The sequence below is a fragment of the Salmo trutta genome, chromosome 1, assembly GCF_901001165.1.
Source record: "Salmo trutta chromosome 1, fSalTru1.1, whole genome shotgun sequence".
Lineage (NCBI taxonomy): Eukaryota > Metazoa > Chordata > Actinopteri > Salmoniformes > Salmonidae > Salmo > Salmo trutta.
Genome location: NC_042957.1, coordinates 28771186 through 28784485, shown reverse-complemented (window position 1 = coordinate 28784485; position 13300 = coordinate 28771186). Strand labels below are relative to the sequence as shown.

At 42.4% G+C, this 13300-nt stretch overlaps 1 protein-coding gene across 1 annotated transcript in view; it reads left to right on the top strand.

Annotated features, from left to right (window-relative positions):
• The first annotated feature begins 5191 nt into the window (after window positions 1-5191).
• Window positions 5192-13300, top strand: part of LOC115193286 (centrosomal protein of 85 kDa-like) — a 70849-nt gene continuing 62740 nt past the window's right edge. The window contains exon 1 of the mRNA XM_029752092.1: window positions 5192-5232. Coding sequence (XP_029607952.1) covers window positions 5217-5232 — 16 coding nt within the window. The 5' untranslated portion in view covers window positions 5192-5216. The remainder of the gene's footprint in view (window positions 5233-13300) is intronic.

The following is a 13300-nucleotide window of genomic DNA, read 5'->3' as shown; positions in this document are numbered from 1 at the left end:
CAGGCCTTCTCCACAGACTCCCTGCCCTCCCACAGCACACCTCGAGCAGGGAAGAAATGCAACTCAAAGAAGAACAATGTCCCTTGTAACCTTCCGTCGGGAGACCAGGACCCCTCTGATACTGTGGGGGCATGGGAGAAGAACTGCACTCTAAGTTCACAGTGTTCACATTTAAGACTAGAGAGAAGATGTCCCACACTAAACCTCTGTCCTTATCCTGACAGCTCAGACTTTCACACAGAGAATGGAGGTCCACATAGCAAAGCAAACCCACAGAACAGAGGCAATCATAACACAGCTTCTTCTGCGATAGAGAAAGACAGAACAGAAAAGGGAGAGTGAGAAACAGCGTTACAAAGACAGGCCAGCAGAGGGCAGCAGTGCAGCCAAGAAGCTGAGACTGAGGGTTCAGTCTGCCCGAAAAATACTTTTTCACTGAGGTGTCGTGTGACCTGAGCCCAGAGGTCAGTGGTCCCAGGGCAGAGGGAAGTGGTGGGGGTGGGGGGGATCATGGGACAGAGCAGAAACGCCAGCAGCTGCTGAGCAGACCAAGCAGTATGGCTCTAGGTGAGAACAGAACAACATCAACAACCCCCATAGAGCCACCACCACCCCCATTACAGCCAGGCCACCCAAAGCCCACTGTGGCGGCCTCTACCCTGGCCAAACTCTCCAGCTTCTCCTTCACAACCACAAAAGACCAGGAAGTTAGAACCCCAAAAACAACTCCGACATCAGGGGCTCAGGTAACCTCCTCCATAGAGCTTAAAGCAGGGCACCAGGACACAAGGACACAAGCTATCACCAACATACAGCAGAGGACAGGGACGCAAGCTAAAGCCTCTACAGAGGATAGGACTGAGGCAAGGGTTAGTGGAGGCAAAGAATTACAGACAGTCAATGGTAAGGGCCAGACCCCTGCTGGAGATTCTGCTGGCAACCCTAAAAAGAGGAAGTGTTTTGAGCTGGGCTCTGAAGGCCTTTTCTCTGGCTTCTCTGTGTTCAGCTCCTCCAACTTCGAGGATGATGATTTGGATGTGGACTGGGACAAGGAGTCAGTGGAAAAAAAGCAAAAATTACACAATGTTTGAAACAGTAATGTACTGAATATTATTTGTGACTTGTCACCGTGTGTGTACATGCATGCGTGTGTGTTGTATTCTCACGAATTTGTATAAATATGCAGATCAGTGTTTGATAATGAGATTCATTATTGACTTGATGTCGTGCTGCTGGCTATTGAACAGGAATTATGCCATAGATACAATCTTGTGAAACTATTTACTCTCTAAATGAAACCTATCTTGTGTCACAATATTTTTTTTATTTAACTAGGCAAGTCAGTTAAGAACAAATTCTTATTTACAATGACAGCCTACCGGGGAACAGTGGGTTAACTGCCTTGTTCAGGTGCAGAATGACAGATTTCTACCTCCTAGGCTCTGGAATTCGATCCAGCAACCTTTACGGTTACTGGCCCAACGCTCTAACTACTAGGCTACCTGCTGCCCCTGAAATAATGCTGTTATATGAGGTAGTAAAACTTAAATATGACTAATTTGTTCATATGAGGCTGCAAATGGCACATTTTCATCATGGAATGGGCAATATCACACGCTCCATGAAAACTTGCGATATTGCTGTAGGCAGAAGTTATGTTCATTCAGTCATAAAAAGCAGGCACCAATCAATATGGGTGATAACTGACTGGGCCGTACATTTGCCTAAAGCTGTGTATTATGATTAAGATGTGGTATGTAATGGTTTCGTCTTCTAAACCACTTCCAGAAAGCAGAGCACCAAAGGGAGCATGGCTGTTGTCATGACTACATGGAGAGCATTCCAAAGGGAAGCGTCATGAAAGCTCCTCAGCAAAAGCTAATGGGATCAGAGGAAGTCTGGAAGATGTGTCACACCCTGATCTGTTTCCAGGCCCCTCCCTCCCCGTCTCATCGATGGCCATCCGGCATACATGGTGAGGCGACTCCTGAGTGTTCGACCTCGGGGCAGGGCTTTCCAGTACCTGGTTGACTGGGGGGGTTATGGCCTGGAGGAGAGGTGCTGGGTCCCTGCTAAGGAAATCCTGGACACGGCCCTCATCGCTGACTTTCACCACCGGAATCCCGGTCAACCAGGTATGCGCCCGCGTAGGACGCCAGGTGGTGCCCCTAGAGGGGGGAGTACTGTCACAGCCTGATCTGTTTCACCTGTCTTGTGCTTGTCTCCACCCCCCACCAGGTGTCTCCCATTTGTTCCCATTATCCCCTGTGTATTTAGACAAACAGTGGTTTCTGTTTGTCTGTTGCCAGTTAGTCTTGTCAAGCCTACCAGCGTGGTTTTCCACACGCCTGTTTGTCTAGTACATGTTTTCTAGTCCTCCCAGTTCCAACCTTTTCTGGCTTGCCCTGAGCTTGCCTGCCATATTATTCTGCCTGCCCTGACCTCGAGCCTGCCTGCCGTTCTGTACCCATCTGACTCTGACCTGGTTCACGAACTTCTGCCTGTCCTCGACCTGCCTCTTGCCTGCCCCTTGTCTATTAATAAATATCAGAGACTCAAACCATCTGCCTCCTGTGTCTGCATTTGGGTCTCGTTCTGTTTTGTTATAAGATGTGTTGGCTGGGTTCAGGCAAGGACACTAATAGTATCAATCCATCACTTCTCATAAGTAACATTTAAGAAGATGGAAACAAATCAACCAGATCTCCCTAGGAACGACAAACCGAAGAGGCTCTACGAACCAGCCACTTGCATAAAGGTAACGTATGGAGATGCACTGCACACATTACAATCATATCGACCCAACTTGCTGAAGCATGTCTTTTGTTCTAGTTGGTGTAGGTCAGACTGCTCAATGTCAGCCAGACAGTCCCCAGTGAGGTGGTGTGATGGTGATGTTAATGGAGGAAGGTCGGAGGTGGGTGAGAACAGGAGGTAAGACGAGGAGTTAATGGATCCTAACTTCCTGCAGATGAAGAAGCAGCCTCATCAATAATGAAGAGACATTGATTAGCCATCCGCCCGTCTGTCTACTACCACATACCTCACCCAATCACTGCATGATGTCAGCCTTCTCTTGTTATCCAGCAGTTTTATTCTGATTTTCAGGAGCATTGTGTTTCTCATTTGTCCTCTACGGTGTTTCTGAGGTTCTTCTAATCTCAGTTCAAAGGATTGAATGTTTTGTCAGAATAATATTGGCACAGGTATCATATGTCATGTGAAGTGCATGTGCTCATAATATTCACAGCTTTTAGAAGTGCTGTACTTTGAGAATTTGCACTTTGACCTATAACACTTTCTTTTCTACTAAAATGAGCTATTCCTATTCAAATTAGAAGAGGTGAAAGTCCTGAAGGATTGTATTCCTTATTGAAATGTAAGTGCTAAATTAGGACTTATTAGCCGCTGTGGTAGCTCCTCTCAGCAGGTTTCGGCAGTCTGAACAGCTGACGGAGTTGCTATGTGCCAAATGCACGTCTTGGTACTCTCCTACGTAGTGGTCTTTGTTCAATTCAACAGACTGTTTTGCTTTTGTCCTCAGTTTACTCTTTGCGGTTGAGATTTCTGTTATTCCTCAGGGTTTGTCTTTCAATTTGGAGGATCATCTTTTAGGGTAAGCCTGGTCTACTTTTTGTTTTAGAACTTATCAACTGCTTGGGAAAATTGTCTTTATCTAATATTTTAGGACATAAAGTACTGTGTCACATTCATGACTGATATCTCCTTTCTTTCATTCCTATCAGAATGCATCTTAGAACAGCCCCTTCTTGTTCTAACTGGCTTGGCAGATCTGGAACAGATGACAGATAATCACTAGCTGCTAAAAACCATTTCAGATTCCGAATGTACTCCAACGTGCCTCTAAAACTTGTGGTACTAGATCTGTGGGTTGCATAGGAATGAGCAGCAGTGAAAGGCTGGCCTGCGTGCCTCTGGCAGGCTGTACACAGTTACATAAACACAGTGGAGATATTTCACAGGCTTGTTTTTGCATGGGTGCCGCAGGAACAGAGAGGGGAGCTGAGGGGAGAAGGCTGAAAATGATCATTCCTGACAGAAGAGCTGGAGGCCTGAGGTATGAACTCATGCAGGCTAACGTGACTGACAACTCCTCCAAGCTAGCTGTCCCTGAGTTTGACAACATTGTGCATTCAATATTTTTGAAACTCAATACGGTCATGGTTTGGATTCAGTCTTACACGTAAAGATAATATTGATAAGACTGCAAGTACTATTTGGCTGAGATGGATTCAACTGTGTATGAGACCGATGTTACAGCGCTGTGTCATGTCAAAAGTTGGGCAATACACCCACGCTGTTGCGCTGACAAGCCGGAAACTAACACTGAACAAATAACTGCCGACTAAGGAACCTTTACTGTGTAGAAAGACTCTTCTAAGTACCAACGTTCAGCTTCCTTTGAATTTCACACTGAACGACAGCTCCATCTTCCCAAAACAGCATCTATATGTTCTCATCTAGTCTTGGAGAAAGAGGGGAGAGAGGGACGTAAGAGCTGGAGAGATCCATTGTAGAAGTTTAGTTGACTTTTGTTTTAACATAAAAGTGCAGCTGAAAGCGTCTGGAATGACCACGCTAATGAATTGACCGGGGGATATTGTAGAGGCCTTGGAATAGAGACCATGGGTCTTGTCTGGCTGTCCAGACAGTCTAAAATGTAGACTTAGACTAACATTATTGATCTATATGGATAGAGACAGAAGGTCAGACAAAACACCCAATTAAAGAGGCTAATTAACAAGTAACCTAAATCCATGGTTTTAGAAGTGCACTTAAACATCCCAGTCAGCCAGTCTAATGGTGAACATGGAGGCAGATTTACTAGCTGTCTGGAAGGAAACGGCTTCAACTGTTCTGCAATAAAGCTGGTACCTTGATTATGTTTCCCTCTGCATTGATGCTTCACCATCAAAAGATTGTATGAAATGGTTTTGTCTGTATAGCATGTGTAGAAAGGTTAAATATTTTTTTACTCCTTTGATCTTATGAATTGTTCCTGAAAACTAGGCCAAAATCACAAAGTGGCATAAACCTTTTTCATTGCACAGCTTGTATTCAAAATGTCACTTTTTTTTGCTGTGTTTTGTGAAGGTGGTTGGCTAATCAAGTTCCTGAGTTGAGTTTCATGTCAACGTATTCTGAACCCTATACCACTTCCTCACTCTGCTTCTGCATTGCGTGCCGAAGTGCTCATGAAGAAGAATTTGTGTAAGTAGATTTTCGAAAACTTTAATAGATGTATTACCCGTACTCTTTTCTCATATTTGTTAATGCTGGTGTATACTTACTCACAAAGCGAGCTCCTCAAAAGAAATACATAGAAATATGGTTGTGCTATTTAAAACAGATGGGAATATGTAAAGAGGACACTTGTCTTCTATTAGGACATAACCAAGATTAAGGCTACTTTAAACAGAATTTGACTTTGCATTTTTGTGTCTGGCATTCCATTCTACAGCCCATGTGGATGTTGTTGATTTATTCTCAAGTTCTGTTAGCACCATACCACCATCCGTTGTACTATTCAGAGAAACTATTTCGGGCAGAAATGTGTAAAAGTTGTGGTATGAAAGCAGCTAATGTTCCATAAACATGTAGTGGTCATGCTAGTGTACTGGTATGTTAGTGTAACACATGGTCTGGCCAGGGTTTTCTGTTGACATGTGTCAGTGCTGTGTGCTAGGACAGTGGGCTCAGTGTGCAGGTTGGCTGTAGTAGTGTGTCCAGGCCCAGTCATTGGTTTCCTGGCTGAGAGACAGGAAGTGGGGGCAGGGAGCAGTCTGCAGTGAGCTGATAACATGCACAAAAACACTGATTCTGACACCGCTCCGTTTGCCCAAAGTCAATCTTGATATATATTTCCACAATGACCTGGAAATTGTACATGTAAATCCACCTCATCTGAGGTGGTGGAGGGAAAAACAACAGCAAAAGAGCAGGTCACTGCTGTCGTCAGTGGAACACTGAGATAGAGTCCTCTGAGAGGAAATGTTGTGTTTGTGTGCTGGGTAGCGACTGTTCATTACTCTCTAATAAGGGCTGAGTGCCAGACTTCTGCTTTGATACCAAAACGTGTGTTCTTTGCTTTGGAGAATTAGGCTTTCTTTAAACAATATTGTAGTAATGCATTCCATTATTAGATAGTTGTATTGGAATTCTCCCTGACTTAGACACAATCCAGATGTGGTTTTGTAATAGGTCGAGTTACAAGCCACTTCTTATTGTAGGGTGACCAGACTCCCCCCATCCCCCATTTCTGGGGACAGTCCATGGTTTTGGTGGCCTGACCCCGGCTAGAGCTGTCCCCAAAAATGTCCCCGACGGGTAATCAATTTCTGTGTTATAATTAATACAAGTATTTAAAAGGACTATTGCAAACATTTTAATTTCCAAAATCTGGTCACCTTAGCTTATTGAATGTTTCCTTGAGGTCTTTTTGCTGCTCATAAAAGGTGCATCTGAAAATAACCAAAGTCGCAAGTTCAATCACACATAAATGTGCACTGTTAACAGCCCAAGGATTGTTTGGTAAATGTGAAGTGTTCTTTGTTCTGTGTTGAAGTGTAGTCTACTGTTCAGACTCAGAATGGGAGGGAGTGGGCCGTGCTGTTTGGCTGAAAGAGCTACTGTTGTCGTGGGGACGGTTTGTGGTGTCCTGCAGTGCCAGGGTTCCATCCAGAACAACATGTCTACTCTGTCTCTAGAAATGCATGCACAACTTAGCTCCTCTAATACACAGGTGTTCTTGTTCAGGTCTGACCCAAACAGTTACCAAACTCATCAGAGGCCGTGGTTCTCATCACTGTACTATCTGACAGTAGAATACTTATTAGAAGTAGTGATTGACAAATCGAATCCTACACTCTTAATTAAAAAAAGGGTTCCAAAAAGGTTGTTTGGCTGTTCCCATTGGAGAACCCTTTTTGGTTCCAGGTAGAACCCTTTTGGGTTCCATGTAGAACCCTCTGTGAAAATAGTTATACATGGAACCCAAAAGGGTTCTACCTGGAATCAAAAGGGTTCTACCTGGAACCAAAAAGGGTTCTCCAAAGTGTTATCCTATGGGAACAGAGAATTAGAGTGTAGGTACAGTGCTTTCAGAAATTATTCACACCCCTTGACTTTTTCCACATTTTATTGTGTTACGGACTGAATTTAAAGTGGATTAAATACATATTTTTGTCACTGGCATACACACAATACCACAAAATGTCAATTTCTTTGAGAAAATAATTACAAATGTAAAGCTAAAATGTCTTGAGTCAATAAGTATTCAAACCTTTTCTTATGGCAAGCCTAAATAACCCTAAAAAAATGTGCTTAACAAGTCACATAATAAGTTGCATGGATAGTTTTAAGTTGCAATAATAGTGTTTAACATGATTTTTAAATGAGTGAAAAGAAGGAAGCCTATATATAATAAAAGTATTCCAAAACATGCATCCTGTTTTTAACAAGGCACTAAAGTAATACCGCAAAGAATGTTGCAAAGTAATTCACTTTCTGTCATGAATACAAAGTGTTGTGTTTGGGGCAAATCCAATACAACACATTATTGAGTACCACTCTCCGTATTTTCAAACATAGTGGTGGCTGCATCATGTTATGGGTATGCTTGTAATCGTTAAGGACTGGGGAGTTTTTCAGGATAAAAAAGAAACGGAATGGAGCTAAGCACAGTCAAAATCCTAGAGGAGAACCTGGTTCAGCCTGCTTTCCACCAGACACTGGGAGATTAATTCACCTTTCAGCAGGATAATAACCTTAGACACAAAACAAAATATACACAGGAGTTGCTTACCAAGAAGACAGTGCATGTTCCTGATTACAGTTTTGAAAATATATGGCAAGACTTGACAATGGTTGTCTAGCAACTATCAACAACCAATTTCACAAAGCTTTCAGAATTTTGAAAAGAATAATGCGCAAATGTTGCAAAATCCATGGGTGGAAATCTCTTAGAGACTTACCCAGAAAGACTCACAACTTTAATCGCTGCCAAAGGTGATTCTACAAAGTATTGACTCAGGGGTGTGAATACTTACAGTAATGGTCAAAGGTTTGGAGACACCTACTCATTCAAGGATTTTTCTTTATTTTTAGTATTTTCTACATTGTAGAATAATAGTGAAGACATCAAAATTATGAAATAACAAATATGGAGCTTTGTAGTGATCAAAAAAGTGTTAAACAAATCAAAATATATTTTATATTTTAGATTCTTCAAAGTAGCCACCCTTTGCTTTGATGACAGCTTTGCACACTCTTGGCATTCTCTCAACCAGCTTCCCCTGGAATGCTTTTCCAACAGTCTTGAAGGAGTTCCCACATATGCTGAGCACTTGTTGGCTGCTTTTCCTTCACTCTGCTGTCCAACTCATCCCAAACCATCTCAATTGGGTTGAAGTCGGGTGATTGTGGAGGCCAGGTCATCTGATGCAGCACTCCATCACTCTTCTTCTTAGTCAAATAGCCCTTACACAGCCTGGAGGTTTGTTGGGTCATTGTCCTGTTGAAAAGCAAATGATAGTCCCACTAAGCGCAAACCAGATGGGATATCACTGCAGAATGCTGTGGTAGCCATATTGGTTAAGGGTGCCTTGAATTCTAAATAAATTACAGACAGTGTCACCAGCAAAGTAGCTCCTCCTCCATGCTTCACGGTGGGAACCACACATGTGGAGATCATCCGTTCACTTACAAAGACACGGCGGATGGAACCTAAAATCTCAAATTTGGACTCATCAGACCAAAGAACAGATTTCCACCGGTCTAATGTCCATTCCTTGTGTTTCTTGGCCCAAGCAAGTCTCTTCTTATTATTGGTGTCCTTTAGTAGTAGTTTCTTTGCAGCTATTTGACCATGAAGGCCTGATTCACACGGTCTCCTCTGAACAGTTGACGTTGAGATGTCTGTTACTTGAACTCTGTGAAGCATTTATTTGGGCTGCAATTTCTGAGGCTGGTAACTCTAATAGACGTATCCTCTGAAGCAGAGGTGACTCTGGGTCTTCCTTTCCTGTGGTGGTCCTCATGAGAGCCAGTTTCATCATAGCACTTGGTTTTTGCGACTCCACTTGAATAAACATTCTTGATATTTTCCAGGTTGACTGACATACATGTCTTAAAGTAATGATGGACTGTTGTTTCTCTTTACTTATTTGAGCTGTTCTTGCCATAATATGGACTTGGTCTTTTAACAAATAGGGCTTTCTTCTGTATTCCACCCCTGCCTTGTCACAACACAACTGATTGGCTCAAACGCATTAAGAAGGAAAGAAATTCCACAAATTAACTTTTAACAAGGCACACCTGTTAATTGAAATGCATTCCAGGTGAATGCATTTCTCATACCTCATGAAGCTGGTTGAGAGAATGCCAAGAGTGTGCAAAACTGTCATCAAGGGTGGCTAAAGAATCTCAAATATAAAATATATTTTGATTTGTTTAACACTTTTTTTGTATACTACATGATTCCATATGTGTTATTTCATAGTTTTGAGGTCTTCACTATTATTCTACAATGTAGAAAATAGTAAAAATAAAGAAAAACCCTTGAATGAGTAGGTGTCCGAAATTTTAACTTGCACTGTATAGTTCTGTATTTAATTTTCAATAAATTTGCAAACATTTCTTAAAAAAATGTTTTCACATGTCATTATGGGGTATTGTTTGTAGATGGATGAGAACAATATATAAATTCAGCAAACAAAGAAAAGTCCCTTTTTCAGGACCCTGTCTTTCAAAGATCATTCGTAAAAATCCAAATAACTTCACAGATCTTTCCCATGCTTGTTCAATGAACCATAAACAATTAATGAACAGTCACCTGTGGAACGGTCGTTAAGACACTTACTGCTTACAGACGGTAGGCAATTAAGGTCACAGTTATGAAAACTTAGGACACTAAAGAGGACTTTCTACTGACTCTGAAAAACACCAAAAGAAAGACGCCCAGGGTCCCTGCTCATCTACGTGAACGTGCCTTAGGCATTCTGCAAGGAGGCATGAGGACTGCAGATGTGGCCAGGGCAATAAATTGCAATGTCCGTACTGTGAAACGCCTAAGACAGTGCTACAGGGAGACAGGATGGACAGCTGATCGTCCTCGCAGTGGCAGAGCACGTGTAACAACACCTGCACAGGATTGGTACATCTGAACACCACACCTGCGGGATGGCAATAACAACTGCCCAAATTATACCAGGAACGCACAATCCCTGCGAGTCGCAGTTTTGTCTCACCAGGGGTGCTGGTTGGATTCGCGTTTATTGTCGAAGGAATGAGCGTTACACCGAGGCCTGTACTTTGGAGCGGGATCGATTTGGAGGTGGAGGGTCCGTCATGGTCTGGGGCGGTATGTCACAGCATCATCGGGCTGAGCTTGTTGTCATTGCAGGCAATCTCAACGCTGAGCATTACAGGGAAGACATCCTCCTCCCTCATGTGGTACCCTTCCTGCAGACTCATCCTGACATGACCCTCCAGCATGACAATGCCACCAGCCATACTGCTCGTTCTGTGTGTGATTTCCTGCAAGACAGGAATGTCAGTGTTCTGCCATGGCCAGCGAAGAGCCCGGATCTCAATCCCATTGAGCACATCTGGGACCTGTTGGATCAGAGGGTGAGGGCTAGGGCCATTCCCCCCAGAAATGTCCGGGAACTAGCAGGCGCCTTGGTGGAAGAGAGGGGTAACATCTCCCAGTAAGAACTGGCAAATCTGGTGCAGTCCATGAGGAGGAGATGCACTGCAATACTTAATGCAGCTGGTGGCCACACCAGATACGGACTGTTACTTTTGATTTTGACCCCCCTTTGTTCAGGGACACATTATTACATTTCTGTTAGTCACATGTCTGTGGAACTTGTTCAGTTTATGTCTCAGTTGTAAAATCTTGTTATGTTCATACGAATATTTACACATGTTAAGTTTGCTGAAAATAAACACAGTTGACAGTGAGTTTATTTGCTGAGTTTATTTAATCAATTTTGAATTCAGGCTGTAACGCAACAAAATGTTGAATAAGGGGTTAGGACGGATCATAATAATGGCTGGAATAGAGTGAATGCAATGGTATCAAACACATGGAAACCATGGAAAGCATGTGTTTGATATATTTGAACCAGTCCACTCATTCTGCTCCTGCCATTACCATGAGCCCGTCCTCCCCAATTAAGATGCCACCAACCTCCTGTGGTCAAGAGGTATGAATACTTTCTGAAGGCACTGTACATTGTGACCCCCTTTTTGAGTGCTGCCAAAGTACTATCTTGTCAATTAGTTGACTGTGAACGGGAGAGTGTTCTCAATAACTCATGTTGATGATGGAAATGGATGATTATGTAATACGCTGTAGTGATGCATGTCATGTTCAGACCTGTTGGGAGATTCAGTTTTGTGTTTCTTTCTTGTTTATAACAGTTTGCCATCTGGAAGTTCTTGTACCTGTAAATAATGTGGTCTGTTTTCATACTTCCCATTTCCTTATATCATTATAATGAATTTAGACCGAATTTCCAATGTTGATATTGATGTATGATTTGGGCTTGACCCTTAATGTTTTTGCTATTAGGTCAGAGCCGAATTTGCCAACACTCTAAACCATGGGGGATGAAATTCATTAACAAAACACTATCTTTGCCTTACTTCATGAACATTGTTACACTGACATCATACTTGCCATATATTTTATGCATTAACTTGATCAAAAGCGGGCAGGAGGAGTGTGCCTCCATGTGCTCTCATTTTGTGTTGATAAGTCTTCAATTACATGACACAAAAAACACATTTAGTGATTAAGAGCACACACTTTCCCATGTGTCTCATGTCTTTTGGCAGCTCTGTTTAGCTCATCTATTGAGATAATTGCATTTGTATGCAGACACAGAAAGAATGTCATTTATTTAATTGAGACAGTATGGGTAATTGAACCGGGACAATACTGTACACAAATAATTATGCATCGGGGCTGTTACCCTCGGCCTGAAACGGTCTCATGCTGAATGACTGCAGACAGTTCATGTCATTGTAGCGTTGGAACTGATTTGGATCGGTCCTCTGGTGTCATAGCTGACCAATTTTACAGTCTGGTAGTGATGCAAAACTGCAGCTCACATTGAAATATTACATATGTTTTGTCTGTGATATCTCAGATTTTTTTGTCATCCTTGGGTTCCTTCCAAATATTCTTCACTCGGTTAAAACCTGTTGATGGCCAGGGAATGATCTCTGTCATATTGTGATCTGTGTAATGAACAATGATTCGTCACAATTTGTCAATTTGTTGGCACCATGGTAGGTTGCTAAGGAAGCTCCTCTGTTCAAACTTAAAGGGAAGTATCTATATGAACTTAGGAGGATGAGTTTTGGAATTGTGTTTTGAAATATTGCTTATTGACACATTATTATGGTAGTCTGTTTTTCCCAAGGAAATATTGTGTAGAAAAAAACATTCTCATGATAACATGTTTGGTATGGGTTTAGGTTAAAGCTGCAATATGTAACTTTTTGGGCTACCAACCAAATTCACATAGAAATGTGACTTTTAGATCTGTAATTCTCATTGAAAGTAAGTCTAAGAAGTGGTAGTTTTTTTTTCCACAATAGAGGAACAAAGCTGGACAGTGAAGCACATAACTAAGTGATGGGGAATAAACAGAGCAAAGCAGAAGTGAGAGGACTAGTTCTAAAGGGACATTTAGTGCCTGCAAAAAACAAACGCAGTGTGTTCAGTTTTCAGTTCAAGTGCTTATCGGAACGTCCCAAAGTGCCCTTCATCATTTCAGGATGAGAGTAGAAAATTGTCATTAATAGGAATGTGACCCTTTAGGAATGTGTAGTAGGCAGGCTTATATGAGACTTATATGAGGCTCCCGAGTGGCACAGCGGTCTAAGGCACTGCATCTCAGTGCTGTATCAGAACAGGCTGTGATTGGGCAGCGCACAATTGGCCCAGCGTCGTCCGGGTTTGGCCGGTGTAGGCCGTCATTGTAAATAAGAATTTGTTCTTAACTGACTTGCCTAGTTAAATAAATGTAAAAAAAAAAAATAGTAATGTCACTAACTGGTCCCACTGGTTTCCCCACTAGGCAACTCAATAGCTCCTCTTCCTGTCTTGACTGACTGCTGTGTTGTTGTCTAGCAGCTTTGACCAGGTGTCTTCCACAACGTCTGTGAGAAGTTGCCAGCTGATATGACCTTATGACCAGCTGACATGACCTTAGCTGATCATTTTCTTTTCGGGTAACCTTGCCTTGTTTACCTATTATTAATG